Genomic DNA, 16,517 nt, shown 5'->3' with positions numbered 1-16,517 from the left:
TGAAGAGAGCTGCGATGGAGAGGGGAACTATTCGGCTTTTATGACTATTGCTCATGTTGAGTTTTCAGATGAGTTGAATTTGCTTGTACGAGACCTTGGAGAACATAGTGATGATGAATCACTAGGAATTGTTGAAGAATCAGATGCTGAAGAGGAAGAAAGCACAACAAATCTTCAAGAGAATTATAACTCACTCTTGGAGAAGTCGGGTGAGTACACAAGGGTGGCCAAGACTGTTGTGAGAAAAATGAAGAAGGCTGAGGAGGACTACAAAAGTCTCCTAATCCGATATAGGGAGGCCAAATGTGAGATAGAAACCCTGAATGGTGAGTTGTCCGAAGCTTACACAAAAGTAAGATTTCTTGAGAATGAGGTTGTGCAAGCAAATGCTAAAGTAGAGAGGGTCACCACCAAGAAGCTAGATGATGTTATCTCATCTCAAAAGAGCTTTTCAGACAAATCCGGATTGGGATATATCGGAGGAAGTAGTTCATCTGGAAATGTCACTAAAGAAGTGAAGTTTGTAAAGGCCAAAGATCCAGTTGTAGCTAACCTTACTGGTGAGAAGCTCGAGGTGGAGGAGAAGAAGAATGTGGTGAACCAACGGATGTTAAATCCCCGTAATCAGTCTGTGGGCAGGTTTGAATCTCGTGCCAAGTCACGTCCACGACCACAAAGAGGTCCTAGAGGAACTTATGTGTGCCATTATTGCGGACTTCAAGGGCATACTCGACCAAATTGCCAAAAGCTGAGAGCAAAGAACAGTGCAACTCCTCAAAGGTCAGGAGGACCCAGAAATGATAGGAGAATTTGGGCAGGTGATCAATCTAGAGATTAAAATGGAGATCTTGGAATGATGAACGTGATGAAGATGATTGGTGCATTCACCAACTGCTTGGAAAGCTTCTCACGAAGGTTTGAAAGCCCTAACTCTCGTACCCAATCCTATATGGAAATCACCCCAAATGCAAGTGACGTGTGGGTGAAAAAGGGTACTCATGCATAAGCATTACAACATGTCCATGCATTAATACTTCCTATGCTTTGTGACAATGTTTGTTTGTTTTGCTTGCTGTTTTTGATGTTGGTTGTTTGCTTGTTTACTTGTGAATATCTTTAATTTTGTCTTATCAATCTTTTTGTTTCTTGTGTCAAAAATCCAAAAATCACATAAAAAATTAGAAAATCAAAAAGCTTGATTGACTTTGTTGAGTTTTTGTCTCAAAACTTGTTTTGCCTTGTACCTTTGTGCTAATGGCTTTGTGCATTTTCGAGCATTGCTTGTTTTCATGCACTCATATCACTGTGGGAAAAATCTTGAAATCTTTGTGATTGTTGTAAATAGATTTTCAAACTTGTCATGAATGATTAGTGAATGGTTATGTTGATCTTGAGACTTGCATAGACTTGTGTCTATATATCTTCCCACTCTTTATTTTTGTTTTGCTAAAAAGAGCTCACCAAATGTAAATCTCCAAATGAAAAGAGATATTGAGCTGCAAAAGCCTGTCGCACATTCTAGTATTCGACTTTGAAAAAAGGGTAAGCGACCTTATATTAAAGTGAATGTTTATTCAAAAAGGCCAAAGGCCTGTTCTTTAAAGTGAAATGTCATATATTACTCTCACAATGAGAGATGATTGCCTCAAAAGATCAAATAGATCAAATGTTGATTAAAAGTGAAGTCAAATGTAAAGCTCTAAGTCATGTTATCAAGTTTTGTGGGAGATCATATATACATACTTCTATAATTGAGATGGGTCACTTGATCTAGTGCTAATTGTGTATGTCTTGGTTGAATTGATCATTGAAGTTTCACATTAGACTAAGGACTATCTCATTGTTGATATCCACACACAACACACAAGTTTATATTCAATAAATGCCATATTCATTTGTGTGATTGTACTTAATGAAATGTGTTTTCACATGCTCAATCTTTGTTAATTCAAGCACAAAAAGATTTTTGAGTGTTTTAAGTGTTTTTGGAAAGTATTTTGTTTGAAAAATCTGAAAATTTCAAAAATCCAGTTTTGCCCTGTTTTGGCGGCTCAGTCGCGGGTATGTCAAGTCGAGCCTCAGTCGCATCTTCGCTGGTCATTTTTGGCGACTTGTTCGCGAGTGGAAGGTCTAGTCGCGACATTCACTCAGAGATTTTCGCGGCTCAGCTCGCGACTCACTCGCGGGTAGACCTTCCAGTCGCGAAAAACACTTAGAAAATTTTTTCAAATTTTTGTTCTTGAGTGCTTTGGCGGCTTGAGCTGGCGACTGTGTGGCGACTTAATCAAGTCGCGAAATTCGCGTGTTTGGCAGAAACAGGAGTAGTTTTTAAACCTTTTTCAGTTTTCCCTCGAACATTTGTAACTGTTCATCTTCTCTCTAAACTTCCTCCTTTCCAAACACTTCGTGAATCCATTTTCAACCCTCATTGGTGCTTCATTTCTTATCCAAATCATCAAGAAAAGGTATGGGTTTTGCTTTCTCAATCTCATTTTCCTTTTCCTGGATATTTTTGTTACTGTTTGGATTGATTTTGTGTTCGAAATACTTCTCTCTTTGTGTAATGGGTATGGCGTGTCTTGTTTGATATTGTCCTCATCTGTTTTTATGTTGAGCGGTCACAATGTGTTTTTCATTGTTCTGATTTTTGCCTGTTGTTGAGTATGAAAATCTTTTCTTAAATGGGTTTGGTGTTTATTTGACTTACACATTTCACTTGCCTGAGTATTGATGTTGGTTTTCAGTATTGGTTATTGAGTTTTTATGATATCATTATGTGTGTCTCTCAACCATGTGCTCTAGTGTGGATGATTTGTTCTTCATGCTGAAATATTTTCCCATTTTCATATCTCTTGTGGAGTACTTTATGTTATCTGCTCTAAATGATCGAATGCTGTATCTGTTTGCATATCATGGTCATGATAAACTGTCTCACTGACAGTTGTTAGTTGTTTTGTCCATCTATGTCTTTGTGCACTATCACCATATTGTTGCACCTATCATTTTGTGCTCCTTTGTATTGTTGGTAGTTTGGTTGGGACAGCACTATCTTTAGTTTGTGTTTATATATTGAAATTTTGTTTACACTGAATCTTGTTGACAGTTATCTTGTGTGGTATTGTTGTTTGGTTCTTTGCTGTGGGCCTGTTCTCTTGCAGATGTCTTGTCGATCTTCCAGGGGTAAAGACATTGTTGCTGACGAACCAGCAACACCAGTTGCTAAAAGGACTCGACTATCATCTCAGGCATCTCAAGATCCCAATGAGGATAGGTTCAGACTTCCGCTTAACTCACACGTCTACTCAAACGTGTTTGACAAGTCAACCACTATAGTGGAACGGGTGGTAGAGTTCAACACCTTAGGGACCACTTTCATCCCTCGAATCTTTGAGAAACGAGATTGGGCAAACTTGTTCGGGAACTTTGATGATCCAATGGATGAGCTGGTCAAAGAATGCTTCTCCAATGCAACTGATCTTGGACCTGAACTCATTTTCTGGGTCAGAGGAACAGAATTTAGTGTTACCCCAGACTCCATCGCAGATCTTCTCGGCATCACCAGACCTCAGAATGTGAATATAACTCCTTACGATGAACGAAATCCAGAAGTTGGAGAGATTTTACAAATCCTAGGATACGATCATGAAGTATCCAGTGTAGGAACATCCATCAGCACTGCAAAGTTTGCACCTGAGCTGACCACACTGAAGTTGATCATGTTCACCAATCTCTACCCACTGTCCAACACTACATTCATCAATCTTGGGAGAGCTCTATTTCTTTGCGACCTTATTACAGGAGCCCCCATTGATATATGTGCACACATCTACTACACCTTGAGGAAGACCGCGTGTCGATCTGCAGCTCGAGGAGTTATTCCATTTTGCAGTCTCATCATGAAGCTCATTCTTCGTGAAGGCATTATTCCTCCTGCAGATGGAAAAATGTTGACTCGTCAACGTCCCATTTCCTTGTTTACTCTTCAAGCTAGCAGAAGTCACTCCTCTAAATCACCAAGGAGTGCTCACATCTCTCCGGTTACTCTATCTGTCCCTGACTCAGAGACACCTGCACATACCACATCTACATCACGTGCTGTTCCTGAAGCTTCACCGGCTAGTATTCCGCAAGCACAGATTGCTCCTCATACTGATAGAGTCGGCAGTGTACTTGAGCATATTCAGAAACGCGTTGATGAGCTTGTGGCACTTCTCTACTCCACAAACAACCATGTCCAAATGCGTCTCGAGACTATGGAGAATCAGCTAGATGATATTCAACGAAAGTTGGACGAGAGCCTTTAGCTATTCGTGACAAAAAGGGGGAGAGCATTCAGTAAGGGGGAGAAAAGTTCAAAGGGAAGTGTGCATAGTGATAGGGGGAGTACACACATACTATTGTTTTTAGTCTTATCCTCTAAACTTATGATTTTAGGTTTATGTTTGTTGGGTACTATTTAATGTTTTTATGGGTTTGATACACTGTGTTTTGGTGTATAGCTGTTTCTAACTCTTTACTTATACTCTTGGTTTAAACTTTAATATATTTTGATGATGTTATTCAGGATGTTTTGTGATTTGTACCCTTGTGCTTTTGTAAGCTTTTAGGGTTATTGTTTTATGCATAGTTTGTAGGCTATATGGTTTGTGAAAGTTCAAATATGTGTATAAAACACTCTTGAACGTTTAGACCCCCAAATACAAAATAACCAATTCAAGCTTTATGACAAACAACAAGTGTGCGGAAAATGAACATAAGCTATAAACAGAATTGGAAATCAATCTAAGCCAATTATAAATCACATCCACAGCAGAAAATAAAAGGCAAAGATAAAGGGAAGAGAGATGCAAACACAAGGACAACACACGATGTGTTATCGAAGAGGAAACCGAAGCCCTCGGCGTAAAACCTCTCCGCCGCCCTCCAAGCGGTCAAAAATCCACTAGAAAATGTAGTTGGGATACATGAACAGCAATAGACCCTCCAAGCCTAATCTACCCGATGTACCTAAGCCCTCCAAGCTTCTTGCTCCAACGAGGTTGCGCCGAACCTTTTTCTTTTCTAGCTTACCGGATTCCGCTACTAAACCATAGCATCCGCCATCCTTGGCATCTTCCAATGCTTCCCAAAACTCCAAGAACACTCAACACTCTAAATGGGTGTGGGTAGTGTTTGGATAGAAATCTCCTCTTAATACATATGACAATGAGAGAGGGAATGAGAAGAGACTACAAAGATTTCTCTCTAAGAATGAGTAGCTCTCTCTAATTGGGTAGGTGTTTTGAAGAAACCTCTCTTAGGGTTTTTCTTTCTGAATAGCCACCCATATCTTGTGGGAATGAGGGGTATTTATACTGGTGTGAGAATGGAATACGAAGAGTCAGTTTTTCCAAAAAAAACAGGGCTGGCTGGCGAATTGACCTCGCGACTTGACTGAGTCGCGAGTTCAAGTCGCGAGCTAACTTAATGGCCAGTCTGAATTTTTGTCGTGTAGTGCTCCAGGTGGCGTGACTGTTCAGCTCCCCTGCATGCTCTGCACGTGAGCAACTTTTGACGGCTTGCAAGCCGCGAGCCACCCGCGAGTCCTAGCCGCGAGTCTCTGCTTCACTGCACTGTCTTGAGCATTTCTTCACACTCTCTCACACACTACCCTTACATGATTCCCACCTAAATACAAGGTTTCTAAGTGCTATATTACAAGCAAATTTGTCATGGAATAAAGCCAACACATGGTTGATTAAATTCAACCTTACAGTTTGTACCTTGCTTAGTGCAGCCTTTATGCTATGTTGAAATCAGTACTTTAATCTAAATGTTCTGCATTTTGGTTTATGTACTGTCACTCTTGTGCCCTTGTAGGATTGTTCCTAGATGCATATACCTTGTGTGTTATGCATTGGTTGAGTGTTAAGCATACAAGTGTCTTGCCTTGTGCTTGTTAACTTGTATGTCCTTGTGTTCATTCCAAGTGTGAATGAGCACTGTGATCACTACCTTGTGGTGTTCACTTGGTTGATCAAGCTATGATTTGTTTCTTAACTCCTTCTTTGCTTGATCACATATTGCCTGTTTCATATGCATTCTATGATTTTCTGCTTACAATGATCATGGTGTATTGTTGTGTTTCAGGAGTATTATATTCATATGATTCAAGTGCTTCACAGCTTCTAGAGTTAGGTGTGAGTGAGTTTTGTTCAATTGTTCCCAACTCACATGTTAAGTCTAGAGTCTGTTGTAGGGTTTTGTCACGGAATAGCCAAAGGGGGAGATTGTAAGGTTGAATTTATTCAACCATCTAATTGGCTTTATTCCGTGCCAAATTTGCTTGTAATTCAGCATTTAGTAACCCTGTATTTAGGTGGGTTTGATGTAAGGGTAGTGAGTGAGATAGAGTGAAGATTGCTCAAGAGTGTGCAAGAAAACAGAGACTCGCGGCTGGGACTCGCGGGTGACTCGCGGCTGCAAGCCGCCAGAAGCAGCACACGTGCCAAGCATGCTAGAAGATGAACAGTCATGCTAGCTGGAGCACTACAGGACAAAACAGGACAACTGGCCATACGGTTATCTCGCGACTGGATTTCGCGACTTAGTCAAGCCGCGAGGTCAAGCCGCGAGCCACCCCTGTTTTTGTAAAACTTGACGTTTCACATTCCTCTCTCACTCCAGTATAAATACCCCTTTTACCCACGATTGAAAGAGAGCTTCCAAAGAGAATTTTGAGAGAGAAACCCTAAAGAAAAACCAGATTGTTTCACCTACAATCTCTACCTTAAAGACTCTTCAAATTCCTCAACTCTCTTCCTCTCTATTGTCAAATCCTTGAGAGGTATTATATCAAACCTGGTTCTCACCATCATCATCACTGTGAGACAGTTGTTTGGATTTCTGGGTAGCAGTTAGGAAGGAACCAATTTTCATTGGTTGATGCTACGGTTTAGTAGCGGAATCCGGGAAGCTAGAAAAGAAAAAGGTTCGGCGCAACCTCGTTGGAGCAAGAAGCTTGGAGGGCTTAGGTGCACTGGGTAGATTAGGCTTGGAGGGTCTATTGCTGTCCTTGTATCCCAACTGTATTTTCTAGTGGATTGTTTACCGCTTGGAGGGCGGCGGAGAGGTTTTACGCCGAGGGCTTCGGTTTCCTCTTCGATAACACATCGCGTGTTGTCTTTGCGTTTGCATCTTCCTTCCTCTTTATCTTTGCCTTTTTATTATCTGCTGTAAATTTTATTTTGTTATGGCTTAGATAGTTTTTAACCAGTTTCATATTATAGCATATGTTAAGTTTCCGCACACTAGTTGTTTGACATATTGCTTGAATTGGTTAAGTTGTAATTTGGGGGTCTAAACGTTTAAATTAAGGTGTTTTTTACACGTTTTTGAACTTTCAAATACCTCTTCACAAAACAAAGAGAACATTCACACTCTAAATAATAACATTGCATTTGAAAATAAATAAATAAATTTATTTTTTATTTGTATTATAATTGATGAACATCATTTAATAGTAATAAATATGCTTTATTATCAATTATTACTCATATTTTATAAAAACAATAAATGATTTTTTTTGGTGTACTCCAAAATTTTTTTTTAGATAGTTACAATTTGTTGCTAATCTCACAATTTAAACCCTTTCACCCTAGCACTTTGTGCATGAAGATGTGCCAATTAAGTTACAAGCTAGGAAGCATATACACTTTATTTCAGGTGCTCTACCCATGTCGGAATTGACACTTCTTGAAAACTTCTGCATGCATGTCCCAACTGTGTCATTTAAAAAAAAAAAAAAATGCAAGACACAATCGGGATACGAGAATAAGAGGAATCAAATACCTCTTCACAAAACAAAGAGAACATTCATGCTTTGAATAATCAATAATATTGCATTTGAAAATTAATAAATATCTTTATTTTTGATTTGTATTATAGTTGATGAACATCATTTAATAGTAATAAATATGCTTTATTATCAATTATTACTCATATTTTATAAAAACAATAAATGATTTTTTTTTTTTGGTGTACTCTGATTTTTTCTTTTTAGATAGTTACAATGTGCTGCTAATCTCACAATTCAAACCCTTTCGCCTTAGCACTTTGTGCATGGAGATGTGCCAATTAAGTTACAAGCTAGGAAACACAGACACTTTATTTGAGGTGTTGTACCCGTGTCTAACACTTGACATTTCTACATATGTGTCCCAGTTGTGTCATTTTTAAAAATTTTTAAAAAAATACAGGACACAGTCGGGATACGAGAACAAGAGGAATCAAATGCTTCTTCATTAAAAAAAGAGAACATTCACGCTCTGAATAATATTATTAAATTTAAAAATTTATAAATATCTTTTTTTTTATTATTTGTATTATAATTGATGAGCATCATTTAATAGTAATAAATATATCAATTATTACTCATATTTTTATAAAAACAATAAATGATTTTTTTTTGGTGTACTCCAATTTTTTGTTTTTTGTTTTTTTCTCTGAATAATAATATTGCATTCGAAAATTAATAAATATATTTTTTATTTTTATTATAATTGATGAACATCATTTAATAGTAATAAATATATCAATTATTACTCATATTTTATAAAAATAATAAATGATTTTTTTTTTGTGTCCTCCAATTTTTTGTTTTGATTTTGTAGAGAGAGTTTCAGCCTATGACGTTTACTTCTGATGATTAGTCTTTATTTTGGTGTAGACAGAGATTAAACTCCAGATCTCTTATTTAACCATAAGAGATTTTACTAGTTAATCTAACTGATTAATAGTAATAAATTTGCTTTATTATTAATTATTACGCTTAATTTGATAAAAAAAGAAGATTAATAGTAATAAATTTACTTTATTATACATTATTACTCTTAATTTGATAAAAACAATAAATGATTAATAATATATAGAAATAAAATGTTCATTATTTATCTTAAATTGTTATATGAAAAATAAATTCTTAACCATATTTAATAATTAATCGTGGAGAAATTATAATTTTGATCTCATTGTGGAGAAATTATAATATTCTCATAATGAACCATATCATTTGTCGATCATTCCACTAAAACTGCAAGTTAGATAATGGACATTGGAATTTAAACTCAATATTCACTGCTAGAATTCTATATTAATCTTCCTACAAAATTCGAACAAACACAATTGTACGGAGAGACTGAACCGCACCATAAAACAAAGACCCAAATAAACTCCAATTCTAAAAGCATGGGAGCAACCAATGCTCATGTGTTACTGATATCATACCCATCACAAGGGCATGTTGCACCATTCATGAAGTTGTCACACCTTCTAGTTGATCATGAGGTAAAGGTGACATTTGTGATAACAGAGTTTACACATGTACGAATGAAGAATGCATTGCCAGAGCTGGGAGAGAAGCAGCACCTGATGAGGCTAGTCTCACTCCCTGATGGTTTGGAATCTGAGGATGATCGGAAAGATGAAAGGAAGCTCAGTTCGAGTATTGCTCAAGTCTTGCCTGGTCATCTTGAGGACTTGATTAAGAAGGCTAACCAATTGGGTGGTGATGATGATCAGATCACTTGTGTTATTACTGATGCAGCTTTTATGTGGGCTCTGGAGATTGCTGAGAAGATGAGGCTCAAGCGGGCAGTGTTTTGGACATCCGAACCAGGACTCTTGGCCTCGGCACTTAACATTCCGAAACTTCTTGAGGCAGGCATCATTGACAAAAATGGTTAGTCTGTGACAGTGATTGTTGTGTGTTAATTTTGTTTCTTTTCATTTTTACTTCTGCTATTGGATCATTATATCTAGTTCTTCATATTTTGTTTTCCATTATGAGTAAAATGTCTATAGCATAACAGGATCGCAGTGCCTTGAGGCCTGTGAAGCTATGGAAAGACTGCCAATTATTGTTTATAATGTATGTGCTTTGTGACAAGATCACCACTTATAAATATGATTTTCTAAGTCAAGAGCCATATAGCTCAACTGGCACCTCTTGCCTCTTGGAGATGTTCAGGTTTCAAATCTCCCCTCCCCTAACTATTGAATTATGAAAAACAAAAAAAACAAAGAAAAATATATGATTTTCGAAATTTCACTAGGGAGAATGAACCTGCAGGAACTCCGAGAGAGGATGGGAAAATACAATTGTCACCAAACGTACCAGCTCTGAGCACTTCTGAGTTCTTCTGGAACTGGCCAGAGAACCTAGAGATGCAAAAGACCATGTTTTCTTATGCCCTTGCCATCCAGCAAAAGATGAAGGTATCCAACTGGCTACTGTGCCACTGGTTTCATGACCTCCACCCTGCAGCCAGTGATTTACTCCCAAACATGTTACCTATTGGTCCATTGCTGGCAAATGAGCATCCTGTTGGAAACCTTTGGAGAGAGGATTTAACTTGCTTGAGCTGGCTCAATGAACAACCAGCTGGATCAGTCATTTATGTAGCCTTTGGCAGCACGTCACTTGTATCCATTAGCCAGCACCAGTTTGATCAAATAGCACTTGGACTTGAACTTGCAGGTCGGCCATTTCTGTGGGTGATAAAGTCAGACCTCACCAAAGGGTTCAACCCCAAATACCCAGATGGTTTTGCTAATGGAAAAATTGTTCAGTGGGCACCTCAAGAAAAGGTGTTGGCTCATCCTTCTGTTGCCTGTTTCTTGACACATTGCGGTTGGAACTCAACCTTGGAGAGCTTAAGCAATGCAGTTCCTTTCCTATGCTGGCCTCAGTTTGGAGATCAACATTATGTCCAGAGCTGCATATGTGATGGTTGGAAGGTTGGCTTACCATTAAAAAAAGATGACAATGGGATCATTACAAGCCATGAAATTAAGAGGAAGATTGAAGAGTTGTTTTCTGATGATGACATAAGAGCAAATTCACTGAAGCTGAAGAACATGGCCAGAGAGAGTGTTGGGAAAGGGGGATCTTCTGCAAAAAACTTGGAGTACTTTATTGAACAGATCAAGCATTAAAACGTCTCAAGGTGTGTTGGGCAAATCATAGTGTCGAAACATGTCAAAATAAGGCTGTATCAATTAGGGCCAAAAGTTGTTTAAAAGACAGTTAATAATGTTTTGATCTCCTCAAAGATGAGTAGTTATTGGATAATAAACATCTAAAGCTTCAAAATAAATACAAATATTAGATTTGTTTGAAAGTTGACATAGGGTTGCTCCAACTAAGCACAAGCAATTTTTTAATATTTTATTTGCAATCTAAATTCAGTTAAAAAAAAAAAGGTTTTTGCTATGTTTTGAGTTTTATCCCTACTTTGTGCATATATATAAACCACTTGTTGCACAACTTTTAGAGGCAGATATGCCAGAGCTAAATAGAGAAATCATCTTTATGCTAGAGCTAAAACAAGAAAAACCATTTGTGTGTTCCTATGCATCTAAAGCCTCAAACATTTGAAACCACAAAAACTTTTCCAGTGACTTTTCTAGTGAGTTCACTGTAGCAAATCTTCAAGAAGGTTCCTTGAAGTTCCAGATGTTCTCATTTGTGCGGATGATGAGTTGCTATAAGAATTTAGGTCTTTAGCGACCAAATTATCAACGAACAACCAAAAAGTTGCTACTAATAAGTACACATTATGTAGGCGGACCCTCTATAACATAATTAAAAATGACTAAAAATAAATAAATAAATAAATTTATTATTTTATTATTCTATTGATTTCTAATTGATCTAACTATTCAAAAAATAAGTACACAATAGCCACGACAACTTATAGTCTTCAATAAATGCCAAAAAACAAAAAAAATGTTCGTAGTTGATAGGTCTTTAATAAGATGGTGTGACAACTTCATGAATGGTGCAAAAAACTTTTCCGCGACAACCATAAATTTTTTAACGATGAGATTTGCGTTGCTAAAATAAGATTTATATTCGTGACAGACCTTGTTTTTGCTAGTGATGATCTTCTGTGTCATCATTGATATGTGGCCAAGATAAATATAATATATGTGATTTTTATATTGGTGACGACATTTGTCGTCATTAAAAAGTGAATTTTAGTGACAACATTGCTTCTTGTCACTAATAGCGAACTTTTAGGCGTTTGTAGAGGTCATAATAGATAGTCTAGATGTGCAAAGGTTTTGTAAGTAACTAGGTCCTTAAGTTACAAAATCTGTTTTCCAAGATCATCTCTAGGGATGGCCATACCCATTGGGTAATGGATATCCAACCCTACCCGATCCAAATGTTTCGGGTAATACCCGGTTCTTAATGGGTAGAGCTTAACCGGGTAGGGTATGGATATTACCCGAATTGTTCGGGTAGGGTATGGATATTATCCAAACTCAACCCGTAAAAAAAAAACCCTAATCCTCTCTCACTGTCACTCAGTCTCACACTCTCTCTGCCTCTCCTCAGTCCTCACACTCTCTCACCCCCCAGCCTTAGTCAAGAAATCCTCCAAAGTCATCTCCTCCATTGTGTTATTACCATTGTTGCTGCTAATCTCCTCCACCTTGCTGTGATTGTCGGCGTTGGTCATGGTGGTGCCGACGACGATCTCTTTCCAAACCTCATCGACAGTCTTGTCTCCTTCTCCTCCTGCTCCTCCTCTGCCAGCTGAGGTGGTTCCTTCAGCGAATTGGTCAGACGAGGTGGAGTAGAGATTCTTCAAGAGATCGTCCATGTTCATAGACTGATTTTGCTGCTGTTGTTGTTGGAGATCAGCAAGCATAGTAGAGAGAAGATTGCCGTGGCAGATCCGGATTCGTCGTTACAACTACCTTCGATGATGCCATGCCCTCCCCGGATTTCTAGGGCTACCCAGATTCTTCTCTCACACACACACACTCTTGAGATTTAAGATTTTCACACACACTCTCTCTCTCTCTCTTTCTTTCTCTGTGCTTCTTTTTTTTTTTTTTTTTTTTTTTTTTTTGCGGTTTTCTTAGGATCAGGATGAAGAAACCGTGTGTGACTATTTATTTTATTTTGAATTGTTTTTTTTTTTCATGTTTGTTTATTGGAAGTGAACTAAGCTAAAGCTAAATAGAGCGTGAGTCTCGCGGAACAGTTTGAAAAAAGCCTACTCTATAGCTGGAGTTGCCATTTGCTTGACAAACAATTGAAGATGGAGAGGAAAATGTTGCTTCTTTATTTTATTTTTTATCTAATAAAATTTCTATCTCTATCTCAAAAAAAAAAGAAAAAAGAAAAAAAAAGATACAAACTAATCAATACATTTTTTTTATTGATTAGGTTTTTCTTTTTTAAGATTGGTTAGTTTTTATGTTAATGTTTTGAATTTAAAAAAAAATTAAATGGGTTTCGGGTAGGGTATGGATATCCATGGATAATATATTCGGGTAAGATTCGGGTATGGATATTAACGGATATTGATGATCGGGTATCCATGGGTAAACTTTTCGGGTCGGGGATGGGTATACTCGATCCATACCCTACCCATGGCCATCTCTAATCATCTCTGAGTGGACTTTATGTGCTTGTGCAGTAACCCTATTTAGGGGTGCACATGAAATCCACCAACCCGATGCCTCGGTTGGTTTTCGTAGGTTGAGAGTTGGGTTGGAATTTTATTTTGAGCATTAGGTTAGCTCAAGTTTGGGTTGATAGTCTTTTCAACCCACCTAACCCAACCCAACCCAACTATTTAAGTTTATTTTATTTCCCTTATTTTATTTTTTTAGTTTGTGTTAGATTATAGATTGACCCCCAGTTAATTAACCAATGGGCTAAGTTGATTAATTAGTCCAAATTACATGCAAAACTAATTAAAGCACAATCAAATCACCAAACTAAATTAAATGTAATGGAAAATAAGTTTGATAGGGCGATTTGATCATGATAGGGAAAACTATAGCAGACAAAACCCCACCTAGTGAATTTTAGGTCATCACTATTGAAGAATCCACTAACATGAATAGAATTTACAAGTACAAGGAATCTTACCCAATCTTAGAGTACCCACCTACAATAGAACCTACTGATCTATATGAAAACTAATTAGCTCTAATCCTCAATTGGACTACTTCTTGGAGAAGACTTCTCCTTCACAAAAATCTCCTATTTTTGACTAACATCACATCAACCTATTTGATTGTTGTAGCTTTGTAATGTTCTTCAAATCACACCTTGATAAGCCGGTATCATCTTGGTACAAAACCCTAGGTGCACAAATGTTGTAGCAACTCTTGTTATGCGTGTCTTTCTATATTATCATGACGACGATAAAATATCTTTTATATACTATGGAACCCTAGTGCATGAATCTCTAGAAAGGCCAAGTCATTGTGGGTTAAAACATAATTTTTTTTTTCCAGTTTTCTTGAGGCTTGATGGATCAAGAGGTGTTGAGACATATAGTGAGATTCATTTATTCTTAGTAGATCAACAAGTATCGAGAACTGTAATTTCAGCATTTCTTGAGTAGTATTGTGTCTTCGATTTTTCCCACTTGTAGATAAAATGTGACGAACTTGAACTTAGATTGAATTGCATAAAAAGTGCGTTTTGATCTCAGATATGCGTATAAATAAAAATATGACCCTTATAGTGTTTGATTGATTTTGGTATTTTGAGAATTAGTTTTGATGAGCTTGGGAATTTGGAATATAATTAAGCATATTACATAGATTGTAATAATTTATTGAAAATAGTGTTTAAATAATTAATGAAATCCCAACTTTTACAAGGAATAAAATATATATGCAAAACCCATCAACTCGACCCATGTGTGTTAGGTTGGGAATTTCTCAACCCAACAAGGTCGGGTTGGGTTTAAAGCCCTTCCAACCCAACCCAACCCAACCCAACCTAACCCATGCACACACTTAACCCTATTTTACAACTTGCATTTAATTCATATAAGGGTAAAATGGTAGTTTCACATATAACGGTTAGAACTATAATTTTAAAGGAGCCAGCCATTTTAGAACTATAATCTTGCCTACTTAGAGGAGCTAGGCATTGTATTTCCTCCTATGATCACCCTTATCTCTCTAAGTGGGGCCCTCGGCTGTTCTTTGACTTGTCAGTTGGGTTCGGGGTCCCTTGGCGGGTTCTCTTTGCCTCTGATAAATTGCAGTAATTTTCCTTGCTTGATGAGGACTTCTATATGCTGCTTTAGGTCATAACATTTGGAAGTGTCGTGCCCATGATCTCGGTGGAAACGGTAATACTTGTTTCTAGGCCTTTTATTTGGATTGCCCTTTAGCTTGTCTGGCCAAGTCAATGCCGCGTCGTCTTTTATCTGCATGAGGACTTGGTCAAGTGGGGTATTTAGTGGGGTGAAGTTGATAGTCCTTCCGGGAGGAGGTCTTGATCTCCTATCGTCCTTTCGGTCACTCATTTGGGTAGACTTTCTTCCTCTGTCGGGACGGGGATAGTCTTGTCTTTCCCTTTTCTTTGGTTTGCCCCCTTGGAAAATCATGGCGTCCTCAGCATTCTTATACTTCGTAGCCTTATATAGCATGTTGGCCATTGTCTTCGGGTTGTTCTTGTAGATGGAGAAGAGGAACTTTCCTAATTGGAGTCCATTGGTGAACGCGATGACCAAAACTTTGTCGTCAGTCTTGTCAATCAAAAGGGCCTCCTTGTTGAAACGAGTCACGTATGACCTCAGGCTTTCGTCTTCCCATTGCTTAATGTTCAATAGGTTTTTTGAGGACCTCTTGTACCTCTTCCCTTCGATAAAGTGGGTGACAAAGTGTCCGCTCAACTCCTTGAAGGTAGAGACGGTGTTGGGGGTCAGTTTGCTGAACCATACTCTTGCTGGTCCTTTGAGCGTAGTGGCGAATGCCCTGCACATAATCTTATCTGGAATCCTTTGTAGGTGCATAAGGGTCTTGAATGACTCCAAATGGTCGAGTGGGTCCTGTGACCCATTGTATGCTTCCACTTGCAACATCCGGAACTTGGTTGGAAGGGGGAAAGAAGTTACCTGTGCTATAAAAGGTGAGTCTGTCTGCTGAACTAGCTTGTTTAGGTTGGTGGATACTTGTCCCCTCATGGTGTTCATCATCATGTCCATTTTGTCCTTCATCATCTGCATGTCTTGAGCCATGTGCATTGTGCTAATTTCTAGTTCCAACAAGTAGTTGGTGTCTTCCTGCCTGTCTCACCTGCTAAGGACTTTGCTTTCTTCCTGATCCTCCCTCTTCTGTCAGTCTTCCATCGGGAGGTGGCTGCCGTTCTATTCCTTGTTGTCCCATCCATCGCACTGATCTTCGGGCCGTCACTCATTCCTTTGGTTTAGCTACAACTCCAACTCCTGGTTGCACTGGGTGAGCCGTTCAATTGTTGCTGCTAGGGTTTGCACTTGTCTTTCCAAGGCATTGGAGGGGTTCCTTGTCTCCTGGTTGATGGTAGCCATTGATTGCGTCTGGACCATGCAGTTCTTTTTCTTAGAAGTGGTGATATGGCCAATCACTCATCCTTACAAACGGTGCCAACTGATGATGCACAAAAATCATCAATGAGTTGATTGTCCTCGAGCGCTTTAATGGGTACCTAAAGAACAAGAAACCAAGAACCT

The 16,517-nt window shown here is 38.2% G+C and overlaps 2 protein-coding genes across 2 annotated transcripts; one reads left to right on the top strand and one right to left on the bottom strand.

Annotated features, from left to right (window-relative positions):
• Positions 1-9,037: 9,037 nt before the first annotated feature.
• LOC115960450 (UDP-glycosyltransferase 83A1-like) lies at positions 9,038-11,164 on the top strand. Its single transcript, XM_031079369.1, has 2 exons — positions 9,038-9,718; positions 10,109-11,164. Exons 1-2 carry the CDS (start codon positions 9,226-9,228, stop codon positions 10,972-10,974), a joined length of 1,359 nt encoding a protein of 452 aa, XP_030935229.1. The 5' UTR covers positions 9,038-9,225; the 3' UTR covers positions 10,975-11,164.
• Positions 11,165-15,014: 3,850 nt separating this feature from the next.
• Positions 15,015-16,052, bottom strand: LOC115961500. Its single transcript, XM_031080475.1, has one exon. The coding sequence runs from the start codon at positions 16,050-16,052 to the stop codon at positions 15,015-15,017; it is 1,038 nt and encodes a 345-aa protein (XP_030936335.1).
• Positions 16,053-16,517: the final 465 nt, after the last annotated feature.

This window comes from Quercus lobata, chromosome 9 (assembly GCF_001633185.2).
Source record: "Quercus lobata isolate SW786 chromosome 9, ValleyOak3.0 Primary Assembly, whole genome shotgun sequence".
In the NCBI taxonomy this organism is placed as follows: Eukaryota; Viridiplantae; Streptophyta; class Magnoliopsida; order Fagales; family Fagaceae; genus Quercus; species Quercus lobata.
This window is presented reverse-complemented; position numbering and strand designations above follow the sequence as displayed.